At 41.8% G+C, this 27,616-nt stretch overlaps 1 protein-coding gene across 7 annotated transcripts in view; it reads right to left on the reverse strand.

Moving 5' to 3' along the window:
* The window catches only part of LOC115134496 (sodium- and chloride-dependent GABA transporter 2-like), a 127,905-nt gene that overhangs the window by 26,958 nt on the left and 73,331 nt on the right, over positions 1 to 27,616 (reverse strand). Inside the window, exons 1-7 of one of the 7 annotated variants that reach the window (XM_029668530.2) lie at positions 18,928 to 19,756; positions 18,592 to 18,761; positions 16,909 to 17,156; positions 14,484 to 14,641; positions 6,989 to 7,129; positions 3,290 to 3,377; positions 2,809 to 2,941 (exon numbers count right to left, since the gene is read on the reverse strand). In XM_029668530.2, coding sequence (XP_029524390.1) covers positions 2,809 to 2,941; positions 3,290 to 3,377; positions 6,989 to 7,129; positions 14,484 to 14,641; positions 16,909 to 17,156; positions 18,592 to 18,761; positions 18,928 to 18,952 — 963 coding nt within the window. In that variant the 5' untranslated portion in view covers positions 18,953 to 19,756. Of the gene's footprint in view, positions 1 to 2,808; positions 2,942 to 3,289; positions 3,378 to 6,988; positions 7,130 to 14,483; positions 14,642 to 16,908; positions 17,157 to 17,383; positions 17,738 to 18,591; positions 18,762 to 18,927; positions 19,757 to 19,793; positions 20,277 to 27,616 lie in introns of those variants that run through there. The other 6 variants (XM_029668539.2, XM_029668557.2, XM_029668548.2 and 3 more) reach the window with 6 other exon arrangements.

Below are 27,616 nucleotides of genomic sequence, written 5' to 3' on the forward strand. Positions count from 1 at the left end.
AGGGGACATAGAGAGTCAAAGGATGCAGAAAGGGAGGAGAGGAGGGTTGAGGAGGCAGAATCAGGAGATAGGTTGGAGAAGGTTTGAGCAGAGGGAAGAGATGATAGGATGGAAGAGGAGAGAGTAGCGGGGGAGAGAGAGCGAAGGTTGGGACGGCGCGATACCATCCGAGTAGGGGCAGTGTGGGAAGTGTTGGATGAGAGCGAGAGGGAGAAGGATACAAGGTAGTGGTCGGAGACTTGGAGGGGAGTTGCAATGAGGTTAGTGGAAGAACAGCATCTAGTAAAGATGAGGTCGAGCGTATTTCCTGCCTTGTGAGTAGGGGGGGAAGGTGAGAGGGTGAGGTCAAAAGAGGAGAGGAGTGGAAAGAAGGAGGCAGAGAGGAATGAGTCAAAGGTAGACGTGGGGAGGTTAAAGTCGCCCAGAACTGTGAGAGGTTTTCACTAGCATGAAAACTAAATACAGGCAAAGACTGTGTGTGGAAATTGATTTAAGAGTGAGACTCTTTCCAATACAACCCAGCATTGTAGAGTTATGTGCATCCTTTCAAGCACGCCCTTCTCATTAACCTGTGGTGAGTTATACAGTTTTTTATGAACAAATTAGGTTTTATATGTAAGATGGCTAAATCAAGACGAAAATGATTGATTATTATTATTTGTGCTCTGATACTATAAGAGCGCTTTGTCACTTCCCACTAATCGAGATGTGACAAAAACTCACACTCATTCTTATGTTTAATGAATGTATTGTGTAATGGGTGTGTGGCAGGCTTCAAATGATGACAAAACACAACATTTGAGAGTGCGCTGACCCTGGTGCTAGAGGGGATACGCAACTGGAGGTTGAATGTTTGAAGGGGTACGGGACTATAAAAAGTTTGGGAACCACTGTTCTATATCAATCACATCTGTTCAACTGTACATTTATGATACCTTCCATATCAACCAGTTCTATACTGTCCATCTCCAATCCATTGGCCATGAAGGTTTAAGTGGAATCCTTCATGTACAGTGCTCCCATAGCAAAGGAGGTATGATTACTGTTGGTCGATAGCAGGGTTGTTCAATTTCGGTTCTGGAGGGCTGAAACACTTCTAATTTTGGTTTCTACCTGGTAGTTAATTGCACTCACCTGGTGTTCCAGGTCTGAATCAGTCCCTGATTAGAAGGAGTGGATGAAAACCATACAATTTAGCCAGAATGGGTGTTGTGTGTGATGGCTTTTGGTCAAGCTCATTGGTGAGTGTTTTCTTGAGGTGGTTGCTGAAAATCAGTTTGGTCAAGCCTTTCTATGCGGTATCTGAGTCTGGAATTGCTCAGGGGTGTGTTTGAGGGTTGGTGTGGGAGGCGTATATATATATATATATATATATACACACACACACATGCATACATACATACATATATTGGGGCAAAAAAGTATTTAGTCAGCCACCAATTGTGCAAGTTCTCCCACTTAAAGATGAGAGAGGCCTGTCATTTTCATCATAGGTACACTTCAACAATGACAGACAAAATTAGAAAAAAAATCCAGAAAATCACATTGTAGGATTTTTAATGAATTTATTTGCAATCAATTCAGTCCTTTCGTCTGATGAGTCCAAATTTGCGATTTTTGGTTCCAACCGCTGTGTCTTTCAGAGTTGCAGAGTAGGTGAACGGAGGATCTCTGCATGTGTGGTAGCCACCGTGAAGCATGGAGGAGGAGGTGCGATGGTGTGGGGGTGCTTTGTTGGTGACACTGTCATTCATTCATTTTGAATTCAAGGCACACTTAACCAGCATAGCTACCACAGCATTCTGCGGCGATTCGCCATCCCATCTGGTTTGCGCTTAGTAGGACTATCATTAGTTTTCAACAGGACAATGACCCAACCCACCTCCAGGCTGTGTAAGGGCTATTTGACAAAGAACGGAGAGTGATGGAGTGTTGCATCAGATGACCTGACCTCCACAATCACCCAACCTCAAACCAATTGAGATGTTTAGGAATGAGTTGGACTGCAGAGTGAAGGAAAAGCAGCCAACAAATGCTCAGCATATGTGGGAACTCCTTCAAGACTATTGGAAAAGCATTCCAGGTGAAGCTGGTTGAGAGAATGCTAAGAGTGTGCAACGCTGTCATCAAGGCAAAGGGTGGCTACTTTGAAGAATCTCAAATACATAATAAAACACTTTTTGGGTTACTACATGATTCCATATGTGTTATTTCATAGTTTTGATGTCTTCACTATTATTCTACAATGTAGAAAATAGTACAAATAAAGAAAAACCCTTGAATGAGTAGGTGTGTCTAAACTTTTGACTGGTACTGTATATATAAGCACACATCAATCCACGAAGAAATGGTTCATTGACCACAAAATTAACATTTTGCAATGGTCTCCGGACTTGAACACCATTGAATACCTGTGGTTTCAATGGAAGACGGCAGTCAATAAGAGCACACAAAGGACATCAAGTGTCTGGAAAGATTCTGTATGAAGGAATGGTCTCAGATCCCTCCCAATGTATTCTCCAATCTCATAAAACATTTGAGAAAAAGCCCCAGTGGTGGTATCCTCGCCAGGTGAGGTATTGAAAGGTTTTGCTACCTTTTTGCAGAGAAAATATTACTTGGTAAACAAAATAGTTTTCCTCTCAGCAATTAAGTTAGTATAAAATATTATAATTTCCCCCCCAAAAATGTAATACAATATAGATCAGTATTTTAATTATTTATTCTATACATCATTTTTTTTGCTAATCTCTGTCAAGGGTGTCAATAATTTCAGACCCCACTGTATGTATGTGTATTTGTGCTCACCTTGCCAGTGGATTTGACCCCCTTCCACACACAGAAGTAGCAGACGACCCAGACTAGCAGCAGACACAGAGCCAGCCTCCAGCTGACTGGCCCCAGCTCATCTGGTCCACTGGACAGCTGCAGGACCTCCCGCCTGGACGGACACACACAATTAATAATACCCCCAAATAGATACAAGGCTTAACATGAACCTGTTTAAAGCCACTGTAATGCCAAAGGTAGATTATGATCACTCTACCCTTGGTAAAACTGAACCCCCTTAAACCCAAAACCCCTGTTGGGAAATGTGGCCCTACCTCGTCTACAATATCTCCAGTCTTCTCTATGTCCCCTATTACGGACTTTGGCAATTCACGGACACGACATTGTTAATACCTCACATTTTAAAATGCCAGCCAAAAAGCTGCATATAATGCCCCTTTACTTCATTTCTAAGGAAACAAAATGCAGTCGTGTTGTAAGGAACGTGGGCGAGACTCACTCCCAGAACTCGATGACAGGCGAGGTAGCGTTCTCTGGTAGGCCGGTCCCAGAGGTTAGGTTCTGACAGTCAAACAACACACAGGTATCTACAAGACAGACAGAACTTCAACACACGATCACCTTAATGATGTGACTAGGGGGCAGTATTTTCATTTTTGGAAAAAAAAACGTTCCCGTAGTAAACGGGATATTTTGTCAGGACGAAATGCTAGAATATGCATATAATTGACAGCTTAGGATAGAAAACAGTCTAACGTTTCCAAAACTGTAAACATATTGTCTGTGAGTATAACAGAACTGATGTTGCAGGCAAAAGCCAGAGAAAATTCCAATCCGGAAGTGCCCCATGTTTTGAAAGCGCTGCGTTCCAATGAGTCCCTATTGAGCAGTGAATGGGCTATCAACCAGATTACTCTTTCTCCGTATTCCGGAAGGTGTCTACAGCATTGTGACATAGTTTTACGCATTTATGTTGAAGAATACCCGTAAGCGGCTACATTGCGCAAGTGGTCACCTGATGCTGCCAGAGATTCTCGCGTAAAATACAGAGGTAGCCATTACTCCAATCGGTCCTACTGAAAAACTAATTGTCCCGATGGATATATTATCGAATGGATATTTGAAAAACACCTTGAGGATGGATTATAAACAACGTTTGCCATGTTTCTGTCGATATTATGGAGCTAATTTGGAATATTTTTAGCTGTTTTCGTGACTGCAATTTCCGGGCGATTTCTCAGCCAAACGTGAAGAACAAACGGAGCTATTTCGCCTACAAAAATAATTTTTGGGGGAAAAAAGTAACATTTGCTATCTAACTGGGAGTCTCGTGAGTGAAAACATCCGAAGCTCATCAAAGGTAAACGATTTAATTTGATTGCTTTTGTAACAGTATAACTTTAGACCGTCCCCTCGCCCATACCCGGGCGCGAACCAGGGACCCTCTGCACACATCAACAACTGACACCCACGAAGCATCGTTACCCATCGCTCCACAAAAGCCGCGGCCCTTGCAGATCAAGGGGAACCACTACTTCAAGGTCTCAAAGCAAGTGACGTCACCGATTGAAACGCTATTTAGCGCGCACCGCCAACTAAGCTAGCCGTTTCACATCCGTTACACTTTTCTGATTTCCGTGACCAAGTTACCTGCTGCTAGCTGGACAAAATGCTATGCTATCGATAAACTTACACAAATGCTTGCCTAGCTTTGGCTGGAAAGCATATTTTGAAAATCTGAGATGACAGGGTGACTAACAAAAGGCTAAGCTGTGTCTCAATATATTTCATTTGTGATTTTCATGAATAGGAATATTTTCTAGGGATATTTATGTCCGTTGCGTTATGCTAATTCGTGTCAGGCGAAGATTACGCTCCCGCATGCGGGATGGGGAGTCACTAGAGGCTCAACTAAACTCACCTTAGCTCAACTCGACTCATAATCATCCCATACCTCTTTCTCTTCCAAAAAAAATAAAAAATAAAAAATGGTTTACAGTTTTTCCTTATTTGTGAAGGGCACCAGACCCTCCTGCAGCAAAGCCCATTGTGTAGGTCTACAATCTTGTCCCTGACATCTTTGGAGAGCTCTTTAGTCTTGGCCATGGTGGAGAGTTTGGAATCTGATTGATTGATTGCTTGCTTCTGTGGACAGGTGTCTTTTATACAGGTGTCAAACTGAGATTAGGAGCACTCCCTTTAAGAGTGTGTTCCTAATCTCAGCTCATTACCTGTATAATAGACACCTGGGAGCCAGAAATCTTTCTGATTGAGAGGGGGTCAAACACTTATTTCCCTCATTAAAATGCAAATCAATTTATAACATTTTTGACATGTGTTTTTCTGGATTATTTTGTTGTTATTCTGGATTATTTTGTTGTTATTCTATCTCTCACTGTTCAAATAAACCTACCATTAAAATTATAGACTGATAATTTCTTTTTCAGTGGGAAAACGTACAAAATAAGCAGGGGATCAAATACTTTTTTCCCTCACTGTATCTATATCCACAGTACAACAAGTCCTATGTCGACATAACCTGAAAAGAAGAAGCCACTGCTCCAAAACCGCCATAAAAAAGCCAGACTACGGTTGGCAACTGCACATGGGGACAAAGACCGCACTTTTTGGAGAAATGTCCTCTGGTCTAATGAAACAAAAATAGAACTGTTTGGCCATAATGACCATCGTTATGATTGGAAGAAAAAGGGGGAGGCTTGCAGCATCATGTTGTGGGGGTGCTTTGCTGCAGGAGGGCCTGGTGCGCTTCACAAAATAGATGGCATCATGAGGTAGGAAAATTATGTGGATATATTGAAGCAATATCTCAAGACATCAGTCAGGAAGTTAAAGCTTGGTCGCAAATGGGTATTCCAAATGGACAATGACCCCAAGCATACTTCCAAAGTTCTGGCAAAATGGCCTAAGGACAACAAAGTCAAGGTATTGGAGTGGCCATCACAAAGCCCTGACCTCAATCCCATAGAACATTAGTGGGCAGATCTGAAAAAGCTTGTGCGAGCAAGGAGGCCTAGAAACCTGACTCGGTTACAACAGCTCTGTTAGGAGAAATGGGCCAAAATTCACCCAACTTATTGTGGGAAGCTTGTGGAAGGCTACCCAAAATGTTTGAACCAAGTTAAACAATTTAAAGGCAATGCTACCAAATACTAATTGAGTGTATGTAAACTTCTGACTCACTGGGAATGCGATGAAAGAAATAAAAGCTGAAATAAAGCACTCTACTATTATTCTGACATTTCACATTCTTAAAATAAAGTGGTGATCCTAACTGACCTAAAACAGGGATTTTTTACTAGGATTAAATGTCAGGAATCGTGAAAAACTGAGTTTAAATGTATTTGCCTAAGGTGCACGTAAACTTATGACTTCCAACTGTATATTTACTGTATTTTTGCATTTTTACAGTATTCTGTTTGACATGTATTGAGTCATGTTGAAATATAAAACTTCAATTTTTGCATTTGTGTTCCTTTCTTGTTTGAGTACACACAAACAATATACAGTATATCAACAAAATCTTAGTCTTTACACTGAAATAGTTTCTGATAGTAGTGTTTTGAATGTCATTTTAGTGTGACCTTGGTTGTTCGTTTCATTTGATGTGTATACATTGATTTGTATACAGAGTTTCACTTTGAGCAGGGAGTACATGATTTTGATTGCTATGTTTCATTTTGCAAGACGTCTGTGGTTTTTGGGGAAATTGTTTTGTGTATCTTGGATGTAGTTTCAGCAAACGTGCGTTAACAATTGGGAAAAACTGCAATGGCAACTGCCGAAAAACGTGTGTCAACTGCCTTTGGAAGATAAAGAGAAATATGTGATATATTTCACAGACTTGGGTCAAATAGGTACATAGGCACCTGTAGGTCAAATACTTGGACCAGATAATTGAGCTGATTTCGTTTTTCTGGTACAATAGAACCATTGGAATAGTCCCAAAAATGCAAACACCAACCTAATCAAACATCTCCAATGCGTTCAAATATTTGACACTAGTTGACATATGTAGGCCTATTTGATATTACCTCTTTGAAAATAAGATAACCCATCAACATCCCCATCTTCCAGTATGGTTCCAGCAAATATTTTTGTATGCATAAACAGGCCAGCCGAGTACAGCTTGGCTCAGTTTGACTCAGTAGTGTGAAAATGGTATCGGTACATGGTGTACCTGTGTTCCAGGTGTTGTTGCAGTGGGCCCAGGGCAGCTCTGACTGGAAGCTGTGGACCAGGTAGAAGAGAGCCCAGGCCAGGACCACAATGTAATACACACACCCGTGGAGGATCATCACCTGACTGGCAAAGCCCAGACCTGTGGAAACACATTCCAAATACTTTATTTAGATCTACAAATCACATTCCAGGTCCAGGTCTCTCTTGAAACTAACCTGGTTAAATAAATGAATAAAACATTACAATCAAGGATTAAAACCTCACATGGACTCTCATGGATACAAAAGTACCAAAAGTGTCTAAAACTTTGTCAGACCTTTACTGCATGAATAACTTTAGTTACACACCCACACGCACTAAGAAAACATACACACGCACACACACACAGGCACACAGACAAACAAAACCTACACACTCAAACACAGGCACACAGACAACACGCAGGCACAGGAAAAAAAAAACACTGATACATTCTAATGGATACACAGCTATGATTGAAATAAAACCGTTAGGTGTGCATTCCCTGTGCTATTTCGTGAACAACGCACAACTTGGCTTTTAACCAATCACCTTGAGTGGTCGTTACTAATCGCTTGATAAAAACAGACACACAAAACTTTAACTCCCATGTAGATCATGGATTAACAAGGGTACAGGTAAACGGGCACATACATTTGCATAGCTTTTAAGATAAGATTTCACCCTTAATATTTAGGACACACTAAAAGAGCATGAACACGTGCACAGGCAGACAAGTCTAAAAACAATCTACTAGTACTAAATGTACCAAAACACAGATGCTGCAGCAGTGTTTGTCCCTCTGCTAACACATGTCTCTTTTGGCCACCACACAACTCGCTGTAAACATTCCACGCCTGCTGTCTTATCTGGGCTCTGTGTCTGTGCGAACGTGTACAGTGCATTCGGGAAAGTATTCAGACCCTTTGACTTTTTCCACATTTTGTTACAATTACAGCCTTATTCTAAAATTTGATGAACTGCCCCCCCCCTCATTAATCTACACCAAAGTAGGTTTTAGCAAATGTATAATTTAAAAAAATATTACATTTATATCAGTACTTCGACCCTTTACTCAGTACTTTGTTGAAGCACCTTTGGCAGTGATTACAGCCTTGAGTCTTCTTGGGTATGACGCTACAAGCTTGGCACACCTGTATTTGGGGAGTTCAGGTTGGATGGAGAGCATCACTGCACAGCATCTGGTTCTTGGTCACCTCCATGACCAAGGCCCTTCTCCCCTGATTGCTCAGTTTGGCTGGGCAGCCAGCTCTAGGAAGAGTCTTGGTGGTTCCACACTTCTTCCATTTAAGAATGATGGAGGCCACTGTGTTCTTGGGGACCTTCAATGTTGCAGAAATGTTTTGGTACCCTTCCCCAGATGTGTTCCTTGACACAATCCTGTCTCTGAGCTCTACGGACAGTTGCTTCGACCTCATGGCTTGGTTTTTGCTCTGACATGCACTGTCAACTGTGGGACCTTATATAGAGAGGTGTGTGCCTTTCCACATGTCCATTCAACTAAATGTACCACAGGTGGACTCCAATCAAGTTGTAGAAACATCTCTAGGATGATCAATGGAAACAGGATGCACCTGGGCTCAATTTCGAGTCTCATAGCAAAGGGTCTGAATACTTATGTATATAAAGTATTATTATTGTTTGTTTTTTCATACATTAGTAAAAATGTCTAAAAACCTGTTTTTGCTTCATCATTATGAGGTATTGTGTGTAGATTGATGAGGATTTTAATTTATTTAATACATTTTAGAATAAGGCTGTAACGTAACAAAATGTGGAAAAAGGGAAGGGGTGTGAAAACTTTCCGAATGCACTGTATGTGTGTGTGTGTGTGTGTGTGTGTACGAGCATGTAAGTGTGTCTGTGCAGCTGTTGGCCATATGGACAGAGAACAGCAGCTGTCTGTATGAGGGGGAGAGGAGGAGGAGGAAGAGGCGTGTTTACGTGAACCGGAAAGCTATCCAGAGGCAGAGAGTTCTAACACCAGCTTGTTTACAAGATAGACTACGTTTACAATGTGTCGACCAGGTGGCTTTGCTAAGAAGCTAGTCATCTGGCTGCACCTGTAGAAAGTACCACACCAAGGTTGTGTTCAGCAGGCAGAGCCGGGGTACCAGTCTATTTGAGCCATCATGCCCCTCCCTGTCATGTAAAACACGTTTGGCATGACAAGGAGTGGCAAGGCGTGGCATGATGGCACAAACAGACTAGTACCCAGGTTACGAAACGGGACAGAACGGCACAAAAAAAAAAAGAGGAAACGAGGCAATATCTGAACATAATAAGATATGCGTGTTTTTGTTTTCTGTTGTAAAATGTTTCACTATGGTGTTCCCTCATGAACATGTCCCAGGTTGAACAGTTTAGACCAGTGTTAGTCACTAATATTTCAGAGGGAACAACTTTTGTAAAACAAAATCACTTGGTGAGGCGCCATTCCCGTTGGAGAACGGGGGTTGGAGGGGGTCACAAACTAAAATTGATTAATTGAAGATCTTAAACTAATTTCTACATAATACTTACATGTATTAACATGGACCTCCAAGCTATTTGATTACCTGCTTCTCTACTTTAGGACATTTGGGGAAATCAGAAACAAATGTGATGAATTGTTAGAATCTGACCTTATTGCCATACTCTCAATAATATTATCTAGCACAAGATATGTTAAATCAGGTAATGGCAAATTTCAGTCTGAAGAAAGCAGGCCTTGGAATGATTGAAATGCATCAGAAAGGTATTGTAATGTTCAGGAAAACATCAGGGATGGTCATCAAACAATCTGATGTATGCTTGTTTATGGAGAATCTATTCATTTCCCTCAGTTATCCTGTGCAAATTCATCACTCTCCCTTCTAAAAAAGTCCTGCACAGCTTGTGTCTTAGATGGAAACAGAAGTGTTTGGTAATAGCTCCAACCGTTGAAAATCTAGAGCCAAATTCGTAGGAAAAAAACTATTTCAAGATGCGCCAGAGGCACTAGAAACGGACACTGATACCACGATTCTATGAACTAAACGGCGTAGTCGGCTGACTGAGGAAAACACATTCTTTCAGACTATTGTCATGAGTCACCAATTAAGTCGCCAAGAGACGCAGGCGTCTTGCGAGACACGCAATGACCGTGCCTGGTTTAGACAATGCAGTTGGGAGTAGTAGGATACAGCGAGACTGAAAAGTAGTTCCTAGACTCATCTACTTCTAAAAACGTCTAAGGGAGACAAGGAGACCATTTGAGAATAAGATCAAACGAGAGGGTTGAGTGTAGCTTAGTTTACCTATGCCTCTGCGCCACCTGAACAGTTCAATCTAGAGATTTAGCTATCATCATCAAGTCTGTGGCTTTAACTCATTCATTTCAGTCTGTCCAATCCAACTAAACAGAACTTAAACCCTCTCACTGTTTTGTCAAAACAAACAATAACACATGGCACCACAGATGAGTGAGAGTGTGTGTAAGTCATTAAGGCAGTTGCGACCCCTTATTCAGGGCAGTTGGAGGTGGAGCCTGTTTTGCATGACATTAAGGGAAAGATAAGTGTCTCCACTCCAGGGAATGGTCAATGTGTGTAACACATCGATCTAATCAGGTCGTGTGGAAGCATTACAGGTTGTCAGCATGACACTGCATTCGAATCAATTCAAATTTTATTCATCAAGTACGGCATGTACAAAAGGTGCGTGTGTGTGTACGTGCGTATGACTTGAGTTACATAATCCATTGGATTACTTGAAATGAGTAACGCAATCTGATCATTTTTGGATTACTTCATTGGTTAGCCAGATGTAGACTATTCAAAGTTTGCAAAAACACGTGGATATTTCTGCAAAGATTTTAGTGTGCTTTTTCCCGCTGAAACAAATTTAGCGGAGTAAATTTATGACTTGTTATGCGTGTCATCCCAGTGCTTAGGAAGTGAACAGGAAGGAGCTGATGAAATTTGGGATGATTCAAGTCTCATTAAGTAAGGGTCTGACTTCAGTTTTTTGGTTAAAAGGTTTCTGTGGAAAGCCACCAAGGAGCAAATTTAGCAACAACAACAAAAATATTCCACAAAGATTAGAACAGAAGAGCAAAGCTTCCAATGACTGAAATGGAGTGAATAGAATGTTATCAAACACATGGAAACCATGTGTTTGATGTATTCGATACCATTCCATCTACTTCGTTCTATGAGCCAGTCCTCCCCAATTACAGTGCCACCGGCCGCCTGTGGCTGCCACTGAAAGGTAACTACGATTAGCCAATGATCTTTCTCACAGGCTACAAGTGAAGACGGACACATCGTCCTTATCCAATTCCGAGGGGCATATTGGAGATATTGGAAGAACTGTCCATATTTACTTTTTGTCAGCCAACAAGATGAGTAGGCCTAATGAACAGCAAAAGCACTAGCCTATCTCAATCTACTATCCCCCATAGTACCAAAGTTGACCTTTTCTATTCTGTGCCAGAAACAAATATTCCAAACATAATCTGGGACATTTGTAAGCAATGAGGTTGACACAACAGCAAAACATTTTGTAAGCAATGAGGTTGACGTAACAGAACAGAACGTTTAGCTTAAATTGTTGGTAAACTATTAGGCTATTTCTTCACATTATAAGGATATCAGCATGAATGTTCCAAAATGCAATCAATTAGCTGGAAAACACCATTCTCAAAAGTGACCGAAATGTGATTGTGCATTTTTATGGTGAAAATTATCTTCCCCAAACATGAAACTCACGTGCTGCATATGTATGCCAGTTAGGCTCTACACTAGAGGTTGACCGATTAATCGGAATTGCTGATTAATTAGGGCATATTTCAAGTTCATAACAATCGGAAATCTGTATTTTTGGACGCAAATTGTATTTTTTTACACCTTTATTTAACTAGGTAAGTCAGTTTAGAACACATTCTTATTTTCAATGACGGCCTAGTGGGTGGGAACGGTGGGTTAACAGCCTTGTTCAGGGGCAGAACGACAGATTTTCACTTTGTCAGCTCTGGGATTCAATCTTGCAACCTTACGGTTAACTAGTTCAACGCTCTAACCACCTGCCACTCAATGCACTCCACGTGGATCCTGCCAGTTACGCAAATGCAGTAGAACCCAAGGTAAGTTGCTAGCTAGCATTAAACTTATCTTATAAAAAACAATCAATCAATCACTAGTTAACTACACATGGTTGATGATATTACTAGTTTATCTAGCGTGTCCTGCGTTGCATATAATCGATGCAACGCTGGGGGATGATTTAACAAAAGCGCATTTGTTAAAAAAGCACAATTGTTGCACGACTGTACCTAACCATTAACACCAATGCCTTTCTTAAGAGGTTAAAATCAATACACAGAAGTATATATTTTTAAACCTGCATATTTAGCTAAAAGAAATCCAGGTTAGCAAGCAATATTAACCAGGTGAAATTGTGTCACTTCTCTTGCGTTCATTGCACGCAGAGTCAGGGTATATGCAACAGTTTGGGCAGCCTGGCTCATTGCGAACTAAATTGCCAGAATTTTACCTAATTATGACATAACATTGAAGGTTGTACAATGTAACAAGAATATTTAGACTTACGGATGCCACCCGTTAGATAAAATATCGAACGGTTCTGTATTTCACTGAAATAATAAACGTTTTTTTTCTATTTCGAAATGAGGTTCCGGATTCCACCATATTAATGACCAACAGCACGTATTTCTGTGTTATTATGTTATAATTAAGTCTATGATTTGATATTTGATAGAGCAGTCTGACTGAGCGATGGTAGGCAGCAGCAGGCTCGTAAGCATTCATTCAAACAGCACTTTTGTGCGTTTTTCCAGCAGCTCTTCGCAAGCACAGTGCTGTTTATGACTTCAAGCCTATCAGCCTAATGGCTGGTGTAACCGATGTGAAATGGCTAGCTAGTTAGCAGGGTGCGCGCTAATAGCGTTTCAAACGTCACTCGCTCTGAGTCTTGGAGTAGTTATTCCCCTTGCTCTGCAAGGGCCTCGGCTTTTGTGGAGCGATGGGTAACGCTGCTTCGCGGGTGGCTGTTGTCGATGTGTTCCTGGTTCGAGCCCAGGTAGCGGTGAGGAGAGGGACGGAAGTTATACTGTTACACTGGCAATACTAAAGTGCCTATAAGAACATCCAATAGTCAAAGGTATATGAAATACAGATGGTATATAGAGAAATAGTCCTATAAAATACTATATTAACTACAACCTAAAACCTCTTACCTTGGAATATTGAAGTATCATGTTAAAAGGAACCACCAGCTTTCATATGTTCTCATGTTCTGAGCAAGGAACTCAAACGTTAGCTTTTTTTTTTTACATGGCACATATTGCACTTTTACTTCTCCAACACTTTGTTTTTGCATTATTTAAACCAAATTGAACATGTTTCATTATTTATTTGAGGCTAATTTGATTTTTATTGATATATTATATTAAGTTAAAATAAGTGTTCATTCAGTATTGTTGGAATTGTCATTATTACAAATAAATATTTTTTTTTAATATATATATATATATATATATATATTTTTTTAATCGGCCGATTAATCAGTATCGCCTTTTTTTGGCCCTCCAATAATCGGTATTAGCGTTGAAAAATCATAATCGGTCGACCTCTACTCTACACCTCTTGTAAATCGCATGAATGTGCTTAATTTTAAGAAGTTATTTGGCCACTTTAGTTGTGATACAAACCTTATTAAAATATATAGGGGGATAGGCTATGGGATAGGCTACATGAGGTGTGTGACTATGATTTGAACAAAACGTCACAAATTAAAAGGAATGCGCTGTTTCTTGCCTGGGCATCATTCACAAGTGATAGGCTAATATTGTCACCCATCAGACTAGTCATGATTTAATCTTATCTTTACATATACTAAATAATATACGCTTTTTCTTTAGAATGGACCATTATCATCCACCTGTCTTGAAACAGGGGCAGGGAAAAAAATACATGTCATCTATCCAATTAAATAGTGAATGGAGGATGCATTTCCCATTTTCATGCCAGCCAGGTAGGCTATACTCCTGTTGTGAAGAGAAGCAATGTGCTTAATATTAGGAAAGTTGAGAAATAAATATAGTAGGCCTAGCCATTAGAAAGCTGATGGGAGTCTCCTCTTTTTAATAGAGGCCATCACTCTGTTTTCTCACGCAATTGCATAGCCTATAAAAATGTTGCGCAACATCAGCTCATGGGCTCTCATTATGTTTGATTCGATTTGCAATGACATTTGCATTGCTGTCAGAGTGATTAGAGGGACAATAGAGTGCTGAATACCCAGCAGTTAGCAACTTTGGTAGGTTACTAATGACCATCAGCAGCATCAGAGCTTGGAGAAGCCTAATTACAGTGACTAAATAGTCACATGGAATTTGACTGCCGTGATTCGTGACCGCTGTTGTGAAGGTAATACGGTCACCGCAACAGCCCTATTTGTGCGTGGATGTATACCTTGGGGTGGTGTGTGTTTGTACCTCCGAACAGTGGGCAGATGCTCCTCCAGGCACTGACCCCTCCCAGGCTGGTATACTGACCCAGAGAGGTCTCCATCAGGAAGAGAGGAACACCACACAGAACCAGAAACAACAGGTAGGGCACAAAGAACACACCTGAGAGAGGGAGAGAGAGAGGGGGATGGATGAACACAGATAAAGAGACGTATAATATACAGTGAGCAAAAAAGTATTTAGTCAGCCACCAATTGTGCAAGTTCTCCCACTTAAAAATATGAGAGAGGCCTGTAATTTTCATCATAGGTACACTTCAACTATGACAGACAAAATGAGAAGAAAAAAATCCAGAAAATCACATTGTAGGATTTTTTATGAATTGATTTGCAAATTATGGTGGAAAATAAATATTTGGTCACCTACAAACAAGATTTCTGGCTCTCACAGACCTGTAACTTCTTCTTTAAGAGGCTCCTCTGGCCTCCACTCGTTACCTGTATTAATGGCACCTGTTTGAACTTGTTATCAGTATAAAAGACACCTGTCCACAACCTCAAACAGTCACACTCCAAACTCCACTATGGCCAAGACCAAAGAGCTGTCAAAGGACACCAGAAACAAAATTGTAGACCTGCACCAGGCTGGGAAGATTGAATCTGCAATAGGTAAGCAGCTTGGTTTGAAGAAATCAACTGTGGGAGCAATTATTAGGAAATGGAAGACATACAAGACCACTGATAATCTCCCTCGATCTGGGGCTCCACGCAAGATCTCACCCTGTGGGGTCAAAATGATCACAAGAACGGTGAGCAAAAATCCCAGAACCACACGGGGGGACCTAGTGAATGACCTGCAGAGAGCTGGGACCAAAGTAACAAAGCCTACCATCAGTAACACACTACGCCGCCAGGGACTCAAATCCTGCAGTGCCAGACGTGTCCCCCTGCTTAAGCCAGTACATGTCCAGGCCCATCTGAAGTTTGCTAGAGAGCATTTGGATGATCCAGAAGAAGATTGGGAGAATGTCATATGGTCAGATGAAACCAAAATAGAACCTTTTGGTAAAAACTCAACTCGTCGTGTTTGGAGGACAAAGAATGCTGAGTTGCATCCAAAGAACACCATACCTACTGTGAAGCATGGGGGTGGAAACATCATGCTTTGGGGCTGTTTTTCTGCAAAGGGACCAGGACGACTGATCCGTGTAAAGGATAGACTGAATGGGGCCATGTATCGTGAGATTTTGAGTGAAAACCTCCTTCCATCAGCAAGGGCATTGAAGATGAAACGTGGCTGGGTATTTCAGCATGACAATGATCCCAAACACACCACCCGGGCAACAAAGGAGTGGCTTCGTAAGAAGCATTTCAAGGTCCTGGAATGGCCTAGCCAGTCTCCAGATCTCAACCCCATAGAAAATCTTTGGAGGGAGTGGAAAATCTGTGTTGCCCAGCAACAGCCTCAAAACATCACTGCTCTAGAGGAAATCTGCATGGAGGAATGGGCCAAAATACCAGCAACAGTGTGTGAAAACCTTGTGAAGACTTACAGAAAACGTTTGACCTCTGTCATTGCCAACAAAGGGTATATAACAAAGTATTGAGATAAACTTTTGTTATTGACCAAATACTTATTTTCCACCATAATTTGCAAATAAATTAATTAAAAATCCTACAATGTGATTTTCTGGATTTTTTTCTTCTCATTTTGTCTGTCATAGTTGAAGTGTACCTATGATGAAAATTACAAGCCTCTCATCTTTTTAAGTGGGAGAACTTGCACAATTGGTGGCTGACTAAATACTTTTTTGCCCCACAGTATGGGAGAGGAAGGAAGGAAGGGGTAGTCATAAAAACATCATGTCAACACCTATTATTTCACACAGAGTGAGTCCATGGAACTTATTATGTGATTTCTTAAGTCAAATTTTACTCCTGAACTAATTTAGGTTTGCCTAAACAAAAGAGGGTGAATACTTATGCAACAACTATATTTTAGTTATTTAATTTGTAAAAAAAATCTATGGAATTTTATTTCCACTAACATTGTGGAATATTTTGTGTCGATCAATTGCAAAAAATAAAATCACAATTAAATCTATTTCCATCCCACTTTGTAACGCAACATAATGTGAAAAAATCCAAGGTGGGTGAACACTTATCATACCAACTGTACATGTAGGCCTACTTTAGTCTCGTGACAGACTCTTACCCTAACATTTAACTCTGGGTTTCAAGATAAGGCCTACATAGTGTTATGTCTGTACAGTAGGAAGTCACGTGAGATGTTATTCTTACAGTGGTTGACCCTAGGGTTATTTTACGGTGCCCACTTTCTGTATTGTTCCGTTGACGTTATGATTCAAAAGAGTACAGTTAGCTCTGACATCTGTGGTAACGTCTTTCCTTCAAAACGTAGTTTCTCACCTCCTCCGTTCTTGTAGCACAGGTAGGGGAATCTCCACACGTTGCCCAGGCCTATGATCTGTCCCGCCACAGCCAGCAGGAACTCTGCCTTGCTGGCCCACTGGCCCCGGGCCTGCAGGCCTTCCACTTTCCCGGCCTCCAGACCCTTCTTGCTCTTCATGTGCAGGCCACTGTTCAGCAACACACCTCCCTGCTCCGGAGCAGGCTGGGTCGACATGACGGGATCCAGTAGAGATACACACACACTCCTACAGAGAGGGGATGGATGAGAATAAGGCACACACTCCTACAGATGGGAAAAATATGAATTAGGCTAGAGTTAGTGAGATAGAGAGAGAGAGATGGCAGGGAGCTTGCATCTCTAACAGCAAAGATGAATGACCATTGAGGAGCCATTAGTGGGAAAAACAAAGTAAAAATACAAATTTGGCTACAGAATGGGAGAGAGAGAAAGAGGGTTAACATGAGTGCTTACATCTCTGCCGCCTGTGATGGAGAGACCAACAACCTTAGTAGGGCGCTTCTCTGACGGTTGGGCCTGCCTGCGTAACTTATCTGTACCTCCCTTCTCATGGCCCGCCCTGTGTCGGGTGTGTGTCTGCTATCTGACTTCCTCAGGCTACACAAGGTCTACGTTCCAAATGGCACCTTATTCAAAAGTGGCGCACTATGTAGGACATAAGGTGCCATTTGGGACGCAGACAAGGTCTAGAAGGTGTTTGTACATGTGTGTTTGGTGTTTCGGGGGGCTGTCAACAACGAACTGTAAATCGTGATTTAAATACACGTCCAAGTCGTAGACTGGCACCACATACGCTCCTGTGCCACGCATCAATTCTGCAGTCTGTTTGTATGTAAGCAACTCCATTCCTAAACCCCACCCCCCTCCTCCTATCCCACCCCCACACCATAGAGCTCACCAGCTTGTAGTTCAAAAATGCAGAACTGAATCAGCCATTACTATGGGCAAAATGAATGGGGAAAGTAAAAGACACACACAGATCGAATTGAATATCTACTAACCCCCCCCATAGCAACTCAGCTCAGCTTCCTTTCTCAATGTACAGTGGGTATCATAAGTACTCACCCCCCCTTGGACCTCAAACCCCAAAAAATAAGGTTTGAGGTCCTTTGTAGCTCAGTTGGTAGAGCACGACGCGTGTAATGCTAGGGCAGTGGGTTGGATTCCTGGGACCACCCATGCATAAAATGTATGCCCCTGTGACTGTAAGTCCCCTTTTTGATAAAAGCGTCTGCTAAATGGCAAATATTATAATATTAACACAGGCCTATAAGTTCTTATGAGAAAATATCAGTCAGAACATGATCTTTAATAATTATAAAGCCCTTCATTTTCCAATAGGCTTTGTCTAACGAACCATGGCATACTTTTTAAAAATGTATTTATTTAACCTTTATTGAACTAGGCAAGCCAGTTAAGAACAAATTATTATTTACAATGACGGCCTACCGGGGAACAGTGGGTTAACTGCCTTGTTCAATGGCAGAACGACAGATTTGTACCTTGTCAGCAGTGTTGCCAACTTAGCGACTTTGTCGCTATATTTAGCGAGTATTCAGACCCCTCTAGCAACACATTTTCAAAAAAGAGACTAGCGCCAAATCTAGAGACTTTTTCTGGTGTTATTGGGACTCTGACGTGAAAGCATGTATCGTTCTTACTCTTCTCAACGAGCAGCGGGTTCTACCGGGGGTCCCAAAGCAATCACAGGCGGCCCAGTCCTCTCGCACCAGTCCCTCCCAGCTGCAGTCAGAACAGGAGATGTTCACCCCTCCACGTCCAGACTGCAAATGAATCGCGCATGCGGGAAGCCGCCGCGGCTGATCCCGCCCTGAATGTAAATAAAATAACAATTTAAAAACGAAGTAACTCCGTTAGTGTCTCTTGCCCGGATAAAAAAGGAGGGTTGGAATTGTGACATAAACATTTTTAAAAAAGAATCAACAGAAGAAATGTTTAGAACTACAAATAAACTATTTAGGGTGTTTTTTACTCACTTTTTGTCTCTCCTACAGCGTCCATCACAATTACATGCACATGGCCAATTATGCTAATTAGGCAATGACGTCATTTGGCGACTTCGAGCGACTTTTAGGACAACCAATAGCTACTTTCCTTACTGTGGAGTTGGCAACATTGCTCGTCAGCTCCAGGATTCGATCCACTTGGCTATAATGCCTCCCCGATTTACTGCCTCGACTTAGTGCCTAGGAAAGACACCGTGCTTCTACACCTGCATTGCTTGCTGTTTGGGGTTTTAGGCTGGGTTTCTGTACAGCACTTTGAGATATCAGCTGATGTACGAAGGGCTATATAAATAAATTTGATTTGGACATTACATTGCTTTTTCTATTGTCAGCTGGGTTACTCAAACTGCAACTGTCATGTTACCACTGCTTTTGGTTGTTACGTGTGTCTAGTGAGATAGTGATGATAGTCAAGTACCTATATAACCCTGCTTTTTACGGTCTCTGATGTAACCTTTCCAGGATTCATTTAGGTTGAGGGACAGAGAGAGCAAAGGCACATGTTCAACACAAGGAGGAATTTCACCGTTTACAACGGATATGCAATAGCCTAGTCAGAAGACACAGGTCCCATTTTTGCATCCTTTTATACAATCAAGATGCAGAGCTAGATAGAGGCGTAGCTTGCAATTATTTTTGGGCTACAGTGTAGTCGCTGTAGCTACACTATTAGGCTAGAGGCGTAGTTTGCAATGATTTTTGGACTAGTGTGGCCGCTGTTGCTACACTATTAATATCTGTAACAGTTCGCATTTGGCCATTAACGATACACGAGGACATTTGCTTAGCTTTCCTATCAAGTGCAAAAGTAGTTAGTGAAAAAAACGTACTTGTACCTGGTATGATAGCTTACAATGAATGTAGAGGCGGATCTCCACAACATGCCTTCCTTGCGCCTTTCATACCACACCTCACGGGCAACACAAATAGTTGTGAGCATATGCGGACGGATGTAAAACGGTGAACTTTAGAATTACTGGGTTAATCATTTATAATAATCAGGTTTCAGTTGGTACGGTTATCGAAAACTTTAATACGCCTTAGAACAGCGCAGATGAAACCACACAAATAAATAGCCTAAAAACAATGCGTTTTTCGTGGTCAACATTTAGCATTTCACAAGGATTACGACCGCGGTTATTTTAGCCTACCTAATTCCGAAGAGCAGCCTATACATTTCCCGCGTTCACGTGCTATTCGGAACTAGGAAACACTTAAATGTCCGACTTGCTAACTGGTTGTAGTTATACGCGTGCCGCGTTCAACCAGTAACAATTCCGGGTTTGTCTGAGTTTTCAAGTTTCCGACTTGTTCTTGAACGCAGCATTAGAAGCCGAAAGACGTCCACCAGTAGCGGGTCCTACAGCATTTACACCTCTGTCACAAAGAACAGTCGCCAATGCTAGAAACCCTTCAAGGCGAAAGGCATGAGTGTTACACAAGGAATAATGCGTCTTGCTGGGGTTCCAGCAAGCCTGCTATATTTTTTATATTTTAAATTCTCCTCTAAAATAACAAATATTGTAGTTATGAAGTTACAGTAACAGAATATGACTACAGTAGTATTGCAGTCTATCTGCAAAATGACCACAGTTGAAGTACAGTTGACTTGCAAACGTACTGCAGTAGACAGCACAGGTGATTTTCTATGGACCATAAGTGAATACACAACTAGTCTGATACTATTATTGTAGACATGAACACACACACACACACACACACACACACACACTTAATAATACCCCCAATAGATACAAGACTGAGCATGAACTTGTTTATGTAATGCCAAAGGTAGATTATGATCACTCTACTCTTGGTAAAACCGAACCCCCCTATAATCAAACCCCTGTTGGAACTGGGACTCTACCTCATCTTTAATGACCTTCTCGTCTCCAGGCTTCTCTAAGTCGCCTAATATGTACTTTGGCAATTCACGATCCTCTTCGCAATCCAAATGAGGCATTGTTCCGTGTATAGGGTATTGTTTTCCTAATTTTTATTTTTTTTTTTACAGGGGGAGGCAGGTAGCCTAGTGGTTAAAAGTATTCGGCCAGTAATCAAAATGTTTTAAAAAAAATAACCAAATATTATTTCAAATTTTTCCCCTTTATTCTAGTTGTCATGCAATTGTCAATAGTGCTCACACTGCACCTAGCCTAGGGCTTAGCCCTCCTTAGCCCTGGACTAAGAGAGCTTTTAGCCCAGGGCTAAGCGACTGCTTACACTTGCACATATTAAATCTAGGATAGCGCCAACCTTAGCCCAGGGTGAGCCAATCACAGTCCCCTAATTTGAATATTCTACTCCAGAAAAATGACAGTCGGTTTCAGTTAGCCCTGCTTATGTGAACACATGCTAAGCTAGCCCAGGGTCAGTCTTAGCCAAGGGCTAAGGCAAGCCAGGGGCTAAGAACAATGCAGTGTGAAAATGCCTGAATAACTGTGCACTGAGTGGATTGAACTCTAAGCCTTTCAAACATTTCTGTGTTTGCACTCCCTCCTCATTGCCCAAGCAGGCAAAGCTTATAGCCTTGCAGGCTCTAAAATGTATTGACCAGTGCATAGCTTACCCATTTTATTCATCCAAGATGAAGACCTTAAATGGAATACTTAGTTTCTTGACTCAAAGTCCACATGTAATCTAGTGTGTTTATTCAATATTAAAGTAACAGTATACGACAACCGCTCTATTAATTCAGAATAAATCATTGCTCACCCAAAAGCCATCAAAAAAGTACAAGATTGTTGGTGGATGGATGTAGGTTGAGCAACAGCTGAACGAAGTGTTAAGGCTAAAAGGAAGTGAGGTCGCTGCCACCTGTAGCTTTATCCCGTTCTTGCCACTTTGGGCACCTGCATCGGAAATGAACATAAGGCTCTGACTAGACTAGAGTGTTGTAGGTTAGCTAGTGGGTAGACATTTTTAGTGTCAACGGCATTCCTCCAGGTGTCTCCAGTCGTGCGTAAGACTTCCGAGACACCCATTACCCATTTGAGTAGAACAAACAACTTTGTTTTTAACAACATAAAAATCTGCCTTTCCAATTTTACATTCACACTTTCTCTACTGAATTTGTCAAGTGCTTTTGGCTGATGATGATTCTAAGCTGAGTCACGTCTGGTGTTCAGTATACTAGCTTCAGTGTGATCTCCCATTCCATCCCTAGTGCACCTAGCATAACACGCCACAGCTACATACAGGTGACCTTAGCGGCTGCCACGGCCTCCTGCTACCGCCATCCCCAATGTCAACACTGGCCTCCTTCCTCCTGGGACTGAAAGAACATGAGAGAGAGTGAGAACCAATGTACCGAAATGCACTTCCACCTTCGACTGCAGTTGTTATTTCCATGTCAGTTGGTTTTGTTTTGGAAAAGCACACATAGCTTCATAAATTCCATCGTGCTGCTCTTACAAAGCGCAGGCCTGTGGACTTGCTTGTAGTGTGAGGGTAGACTTGCTTGTAAACCACGCATGCACACACACGTACACATGCACCCACACGCACGCATGCACACACGTACACATGCACCCACAGACAAGACACTGACCACCTTAGATGTGTTACACCATCATTCTGTCATTAACGCATCACTATTCTGATCTGTCACCGGCTTCTTGGTACCAGTCTGTCATCTACTCTTTAATACTCAGTTAGATCATTGGCTGTTTACAACAGGGATGTGTCATATGGGACCCTCAACATTCTGAGCTGTTATCGTCTCACCATCCCAAGCTTTCAGTTTGCCTGGGATGCTAATTGCTTGCCTCAGCGCTAAAACTGTCTCCATTCCTATTTATTTTTATTTAACTGGGCAAGTCAGTTAAGAACAAATTCTTATTTACAATGACGGCCTACCCCGGCCAAACCCTAACCTGGACGACGCTGGGCCAATTGTGCGCCGCCCTATGGGACTCCCAATCACAGCCGGTTGTGATACAGTCTGGAATCGAGCCAGGGTATGTAGTGACCCCTCTAGCATTGAGATGCAGTGCCTTAGACCGCTGCGCCACTCGGGAGCCCCAAAATGAAATCATTCAAAAGCAAAATATTAGGACAGCAGAGAAGCCAAATTGATGAGCGAGGAACACCATCTCCTATCTGGTGGGTTGAGAATAAAGAGTCATCCATCTGGGAAGACAAAGCTAGCTATAAACTAAATACAAATAATACGTTGCTCTTAGTTTTGGCTATTGTGGAGTCTGTCGTTCTATAAATGGCGTCTTTGCCATTTAGGCCATCCCAGGCAGTTCTCAAAAAGGTAACAGGCTGTGTCATTGTCTGTGCTCATTCAGCCTGCTTTTTATAGGCACCGTAAAACCAAGACTCCCGCCCATAATCTGCTCCAAGTCTCCATTCAGAAAATTACATTCCTGAGGTTGAGCTGGGCCAGGTTAGTTTACACTACATTCTTAGAAAAAAAAAATCCTTGTAGAACCAGAAAGGGTTCTATCGCTTGCAACGAGAGCAGTTTTGACACAAAGATCAACTGTACTAAATGTTCAGGCTTTGATATGGTCTCATCTGGATTACTGTCCGGTAATATGGTCAGGTGCAGCAAAGAAAGACCTAGCAAAGCTGCAGCTGGCTCAAAACAAAGCAGAACGCCTTGCCTTTAACTGCACACACAGAACCAACATCAACAACATGCACGATAGTCTTTCATAGTTGAGGGTTGAGGAAAAATTCACTACTTCTCTTCTAGTTTTTTAAAGAAACATTTGTGTGTTAAAAATGCCTAACCACTTGTATAATCTTTTCACATACACTTCAAACAGACATACCCCACCAGACACGCCACTATGGGTTTCTTCAGGGTACCCAAACCAAAAACAGATTTAATGCGACGCTCAGTTATTTATACAGTCATGTCATGGTGGAATGCTCTGCCACCAGAGGTTATTCAGGCAAAAAGCAAGTGTAGCTTTTAAAAACATCTTGTATCTGTCACGACTTCCTCCGAAGTCGGTCCCTCTCCTTGTTCGGGAGGCGTTCGGCGGTCGATGTCACTGGCCTTCTAGCCATCGCCGATCCACTTTTCATTTTCCATTTGTTTTGTCTTTGTCTTACACACCTGGTTTCAATTCCCCAATTACTTGTTCATTATTCAACCCTGTGTTCCCCCATGTTTGTTTGTGAATAATTGTTTGTATGTAATGCGGTCTGTTATGTGGGCTCTCTTTATTGTATTGTATTTGTCTATTTTGCGTAAATTATGTTTATTTACTCATATCTGCTGTCCTGCGCCTGACTCCTCTACACAAGCTACACACAGACCACATTACAGTATCGCAGAACCTCTCCTCTTTCTAAAGATCAAATTGAACTGTACTGGATATATGAATATGTATATATGAATAGTGTGCCAATAGTATTTTTGTTGTGTCTTGGTGTCCTTCCCATATACGTACAACTTTTGAATTTAATGTTATATCTTGTTCTTATCTATTACTGTTCTGTACTTTGTCATGTATTTGTACGTTTCATGTGGAACCCAGAAAGAGTAGCTGCTGCATGTGCAGTAGCTAATGGGGATCCTAATAAACTAAACTAACATATTAGGCACTGTTATCATCCTCTATTACCTCTTCACCAAATCTTTCCCAAATATTACTTTTCAGTCACTCCTATCTCTTTATTTTCAAATCCATTTCGCATCTTTTCTCTTATTGAATTCAACTCTGACAGTGTCCTTTTTCCCTCCATGGATGCATTTTTCTGCCTGTTCCCCAAAGCATTTGGCGATTGCTGTGTAGGCTATTTGGTGCATGTACAGTTAGGCCTTGAAGCTTAGACTTACGCTCTAATGCCAGATAGCTTAAAATAATGAAATAAAAACCTCAATGTAGCCTATAGATATAAATTGTACAACAATTATACATGTATTTATTTTTATTTAACCTTTATTTAACTAGGCAAGTCAGTTAAGAACAAATTCTTATTTACAAGATTTTGTAAGGTATTGTTTTCTCTTTATTCAAACCACCCGTCCTTCATCCCCACAATATTTAATGACCCTAAACCTGCCCGCTCTGCAGTTGTGAGTCAACCAGCAAATCACAACAACACGTACTACCATAACACGACTCAGTGGTAATGCCATTCATCCACAGCAAAGCTAACTACCGACCTACACAGGCTGGTCTGCACTGGGCTGGTCACTGAGGGTCAAGAGTAAGGAAGTCTAAAAATCCACACACACAGGTTGGTAATTCAAGATTCTCTTCAGACTCCGTTGGCGAGTGAAAGAAGGGACTATGTATCGTTTTTGTTAATAGTTATGTACCTGTTAAACATTTGTTTGACAGAAAGACACACACACACACACACACACACACACACACACACACACACACACACACACACACACACACACACACACACACACACACACACACACAGACACACACACACACACACACACACACACACACACACACACACAGATAAATCCCCTCCCCCCCAACACACACTGACCTCACCCCACACACTTTTTCATATCCACATTCCAAACCCAACTCCAGACTCCATTCAGCTACTTGGGACAAATCAAATACCAGCATAAGAGTTTTTTCACACAGTGGCCATTGTTCTGTGCAGAACAGACCTGGAGTCCCTGTAAATTAGTGGCAGAATTCAGCCCAGGCACAATCGTAGGCCTCTACTAGCATCCCACTGGGCAGAAACTGGTTGAATCAACGTTGTTTCCAAGTCATTTCAACCAATATATTCAATGTGATGATGTTGAATCAATGTGGAAAACTAATTGGATTTGCAAAAAGTCATCAACAAAGGAATGTTCTCTTTGAACCTAAATCCAATGACATGATGAATTTATTTGTTGATTTTATGTTGAATTCACATTAGTTGACAACTCAACCAAATGTTAATCAAAACTAGACGTTGAACTGACGTCAGTGTCCAGTAGCATGCTTTATGGTGCCTTTAACTGATGTCTGGCAGGCAGGGCACTGGTTCACACATTCCCCATGTTGACACTACTAGACCCCCAGCATCACTCACTTATACACCACACACCACTCGTGTGTCATTGGGGTATTGCGGTATTTTGGGGTCGGTAGGGGTAGCTGTGTATGAGGTATTTTCGTGTTAATACTAGACCTGAAAAAATGTATTTGAAATCTTTGCGCGAACTGTAGCAGTGCTTGGTTGAGTTTGCTTGGATGAATTGAACCAATGGAATAGTCCCAAAAGTGCAAACGCCTGCCCATCTGGTACTCCAGGCAGACTCAAGCAAACAAACAAAGTATAATAACAACAACAAAAATACTGAATACAGTTGGTCACAGCTGGACATAATTTATTTGCTCTTTGTTAGTCCCGATTCAGCATGTGATGCTTGCACTATGTTCTGTCCAACCCACTGAGCCACTGTATCTGCTTAAGTTACATTTGCTACATACAGTGCATACGGAACCTCTTGACTTTTTCCACATTTTATGTTACAGCCTTAAAAAAAACATTTTTCCCCCCTCGTCAATCTACACACAATACCCCATAATGACAGTGCAAAAACATATTTTTTGCTAATTTATTGAAGCACCTTTGGCAGCGATTACAGCCTCGAGTCTTCTTGGGTATGACACTACAAGCTTGGCACACCTGTATTTGTGGAGTTTCTCCCATTCTTCTCTGCAGATCGTCTCAAGCTCTGTACGATTGGATGGGGAGCGTTGCTGCACAGCTATTTTCAGGTCTCTCTAGAGATGTTCGATCGGGTTCAAAGCCGAGCTCGGCTGGGCTACTCAAGGACATTCAGAGACTTGTCCCGAAGCCACTCCTGCATTGTCATGGCTGTGTCCTTAGGGTCGTTGTCCTCTTGGAAGGTGAACCTTCGCTCTGGAGCAGGTTTTCATCAAGGATCTCTCTGTACATTGCTCCGTTAATCTTTCCCTCGATCCTGACTAGTCTCTCAGTCCCTGCCGCTGAAAAACATCCCCACAGCATGATGCTGCCACCACCATGCTTTAGGGATGGTGCTAAGTTTCCTCCAGATGTGACGCTTGGCATTCAGGCCAAAGAGTACACTTTTGGTTTCATCGGGCTGTTGTGCATTTTACTGAGAAGTGGCTTCTGTCTGGCCACTTTACCATAAAGGCCTGATTGGTGGAGTGCTGCAAAGATGGTTGCCTTTCTGGAAGGTTCTCACATCTCCACAGAGGAACTCTGGAGCTCTGTCAGAGTGACCACCGGGTTCTTGGTCACCTCCTTGACCAAGGCCCTTCTCCCCTGATTGCTCAGTTTGGCCGGGCGGCCAGTTCTAGGAAGAATTTTGGTGGTTGTAAACTTCCATTTAAGACTGATGGAGGCCAATGTGTTCTTGGGGGCTCTCGATGCTGCAGAAATGTTTTGGTACCCTTCCCCAGATCTGTGACTCAAGAGAATAATTTCTCGGAGCTCTACGGACAATTCCTTCGACCTCATGGCTTGGTTTTTGCTCTGACATGCACTGTCAACGGTGGGACCTTTTATAGACAGGTGTGAGCCTTTCCAAATAATATCTACTAAATTGAATATACCACAGGTGGACTCCAATCAAGTTGTTGAAACATCTCAAGGATGATCAATGGAAACAGGATGCACCTGTGCTCAATTTCGAGTCTCATAGCAAAGGGTCTGAATACTTTTGTAATATAAG

This window comes from Oncorhynchus nerka, linkage group LG2 (assembly GCF_034236695.1).
Source record: "Oncorhynchus nerka isolate Pitt River linkage group LG2, Oner_Uvic_2.0, whole genome shotgun sequence".
Taxonomy (NCBI): Eukaryota; Metazoa; Chordata; class Actinopteri; order Salmoniformes; family Salmonidae; genus Oncorhynchus; species Oncorhynchus nerka.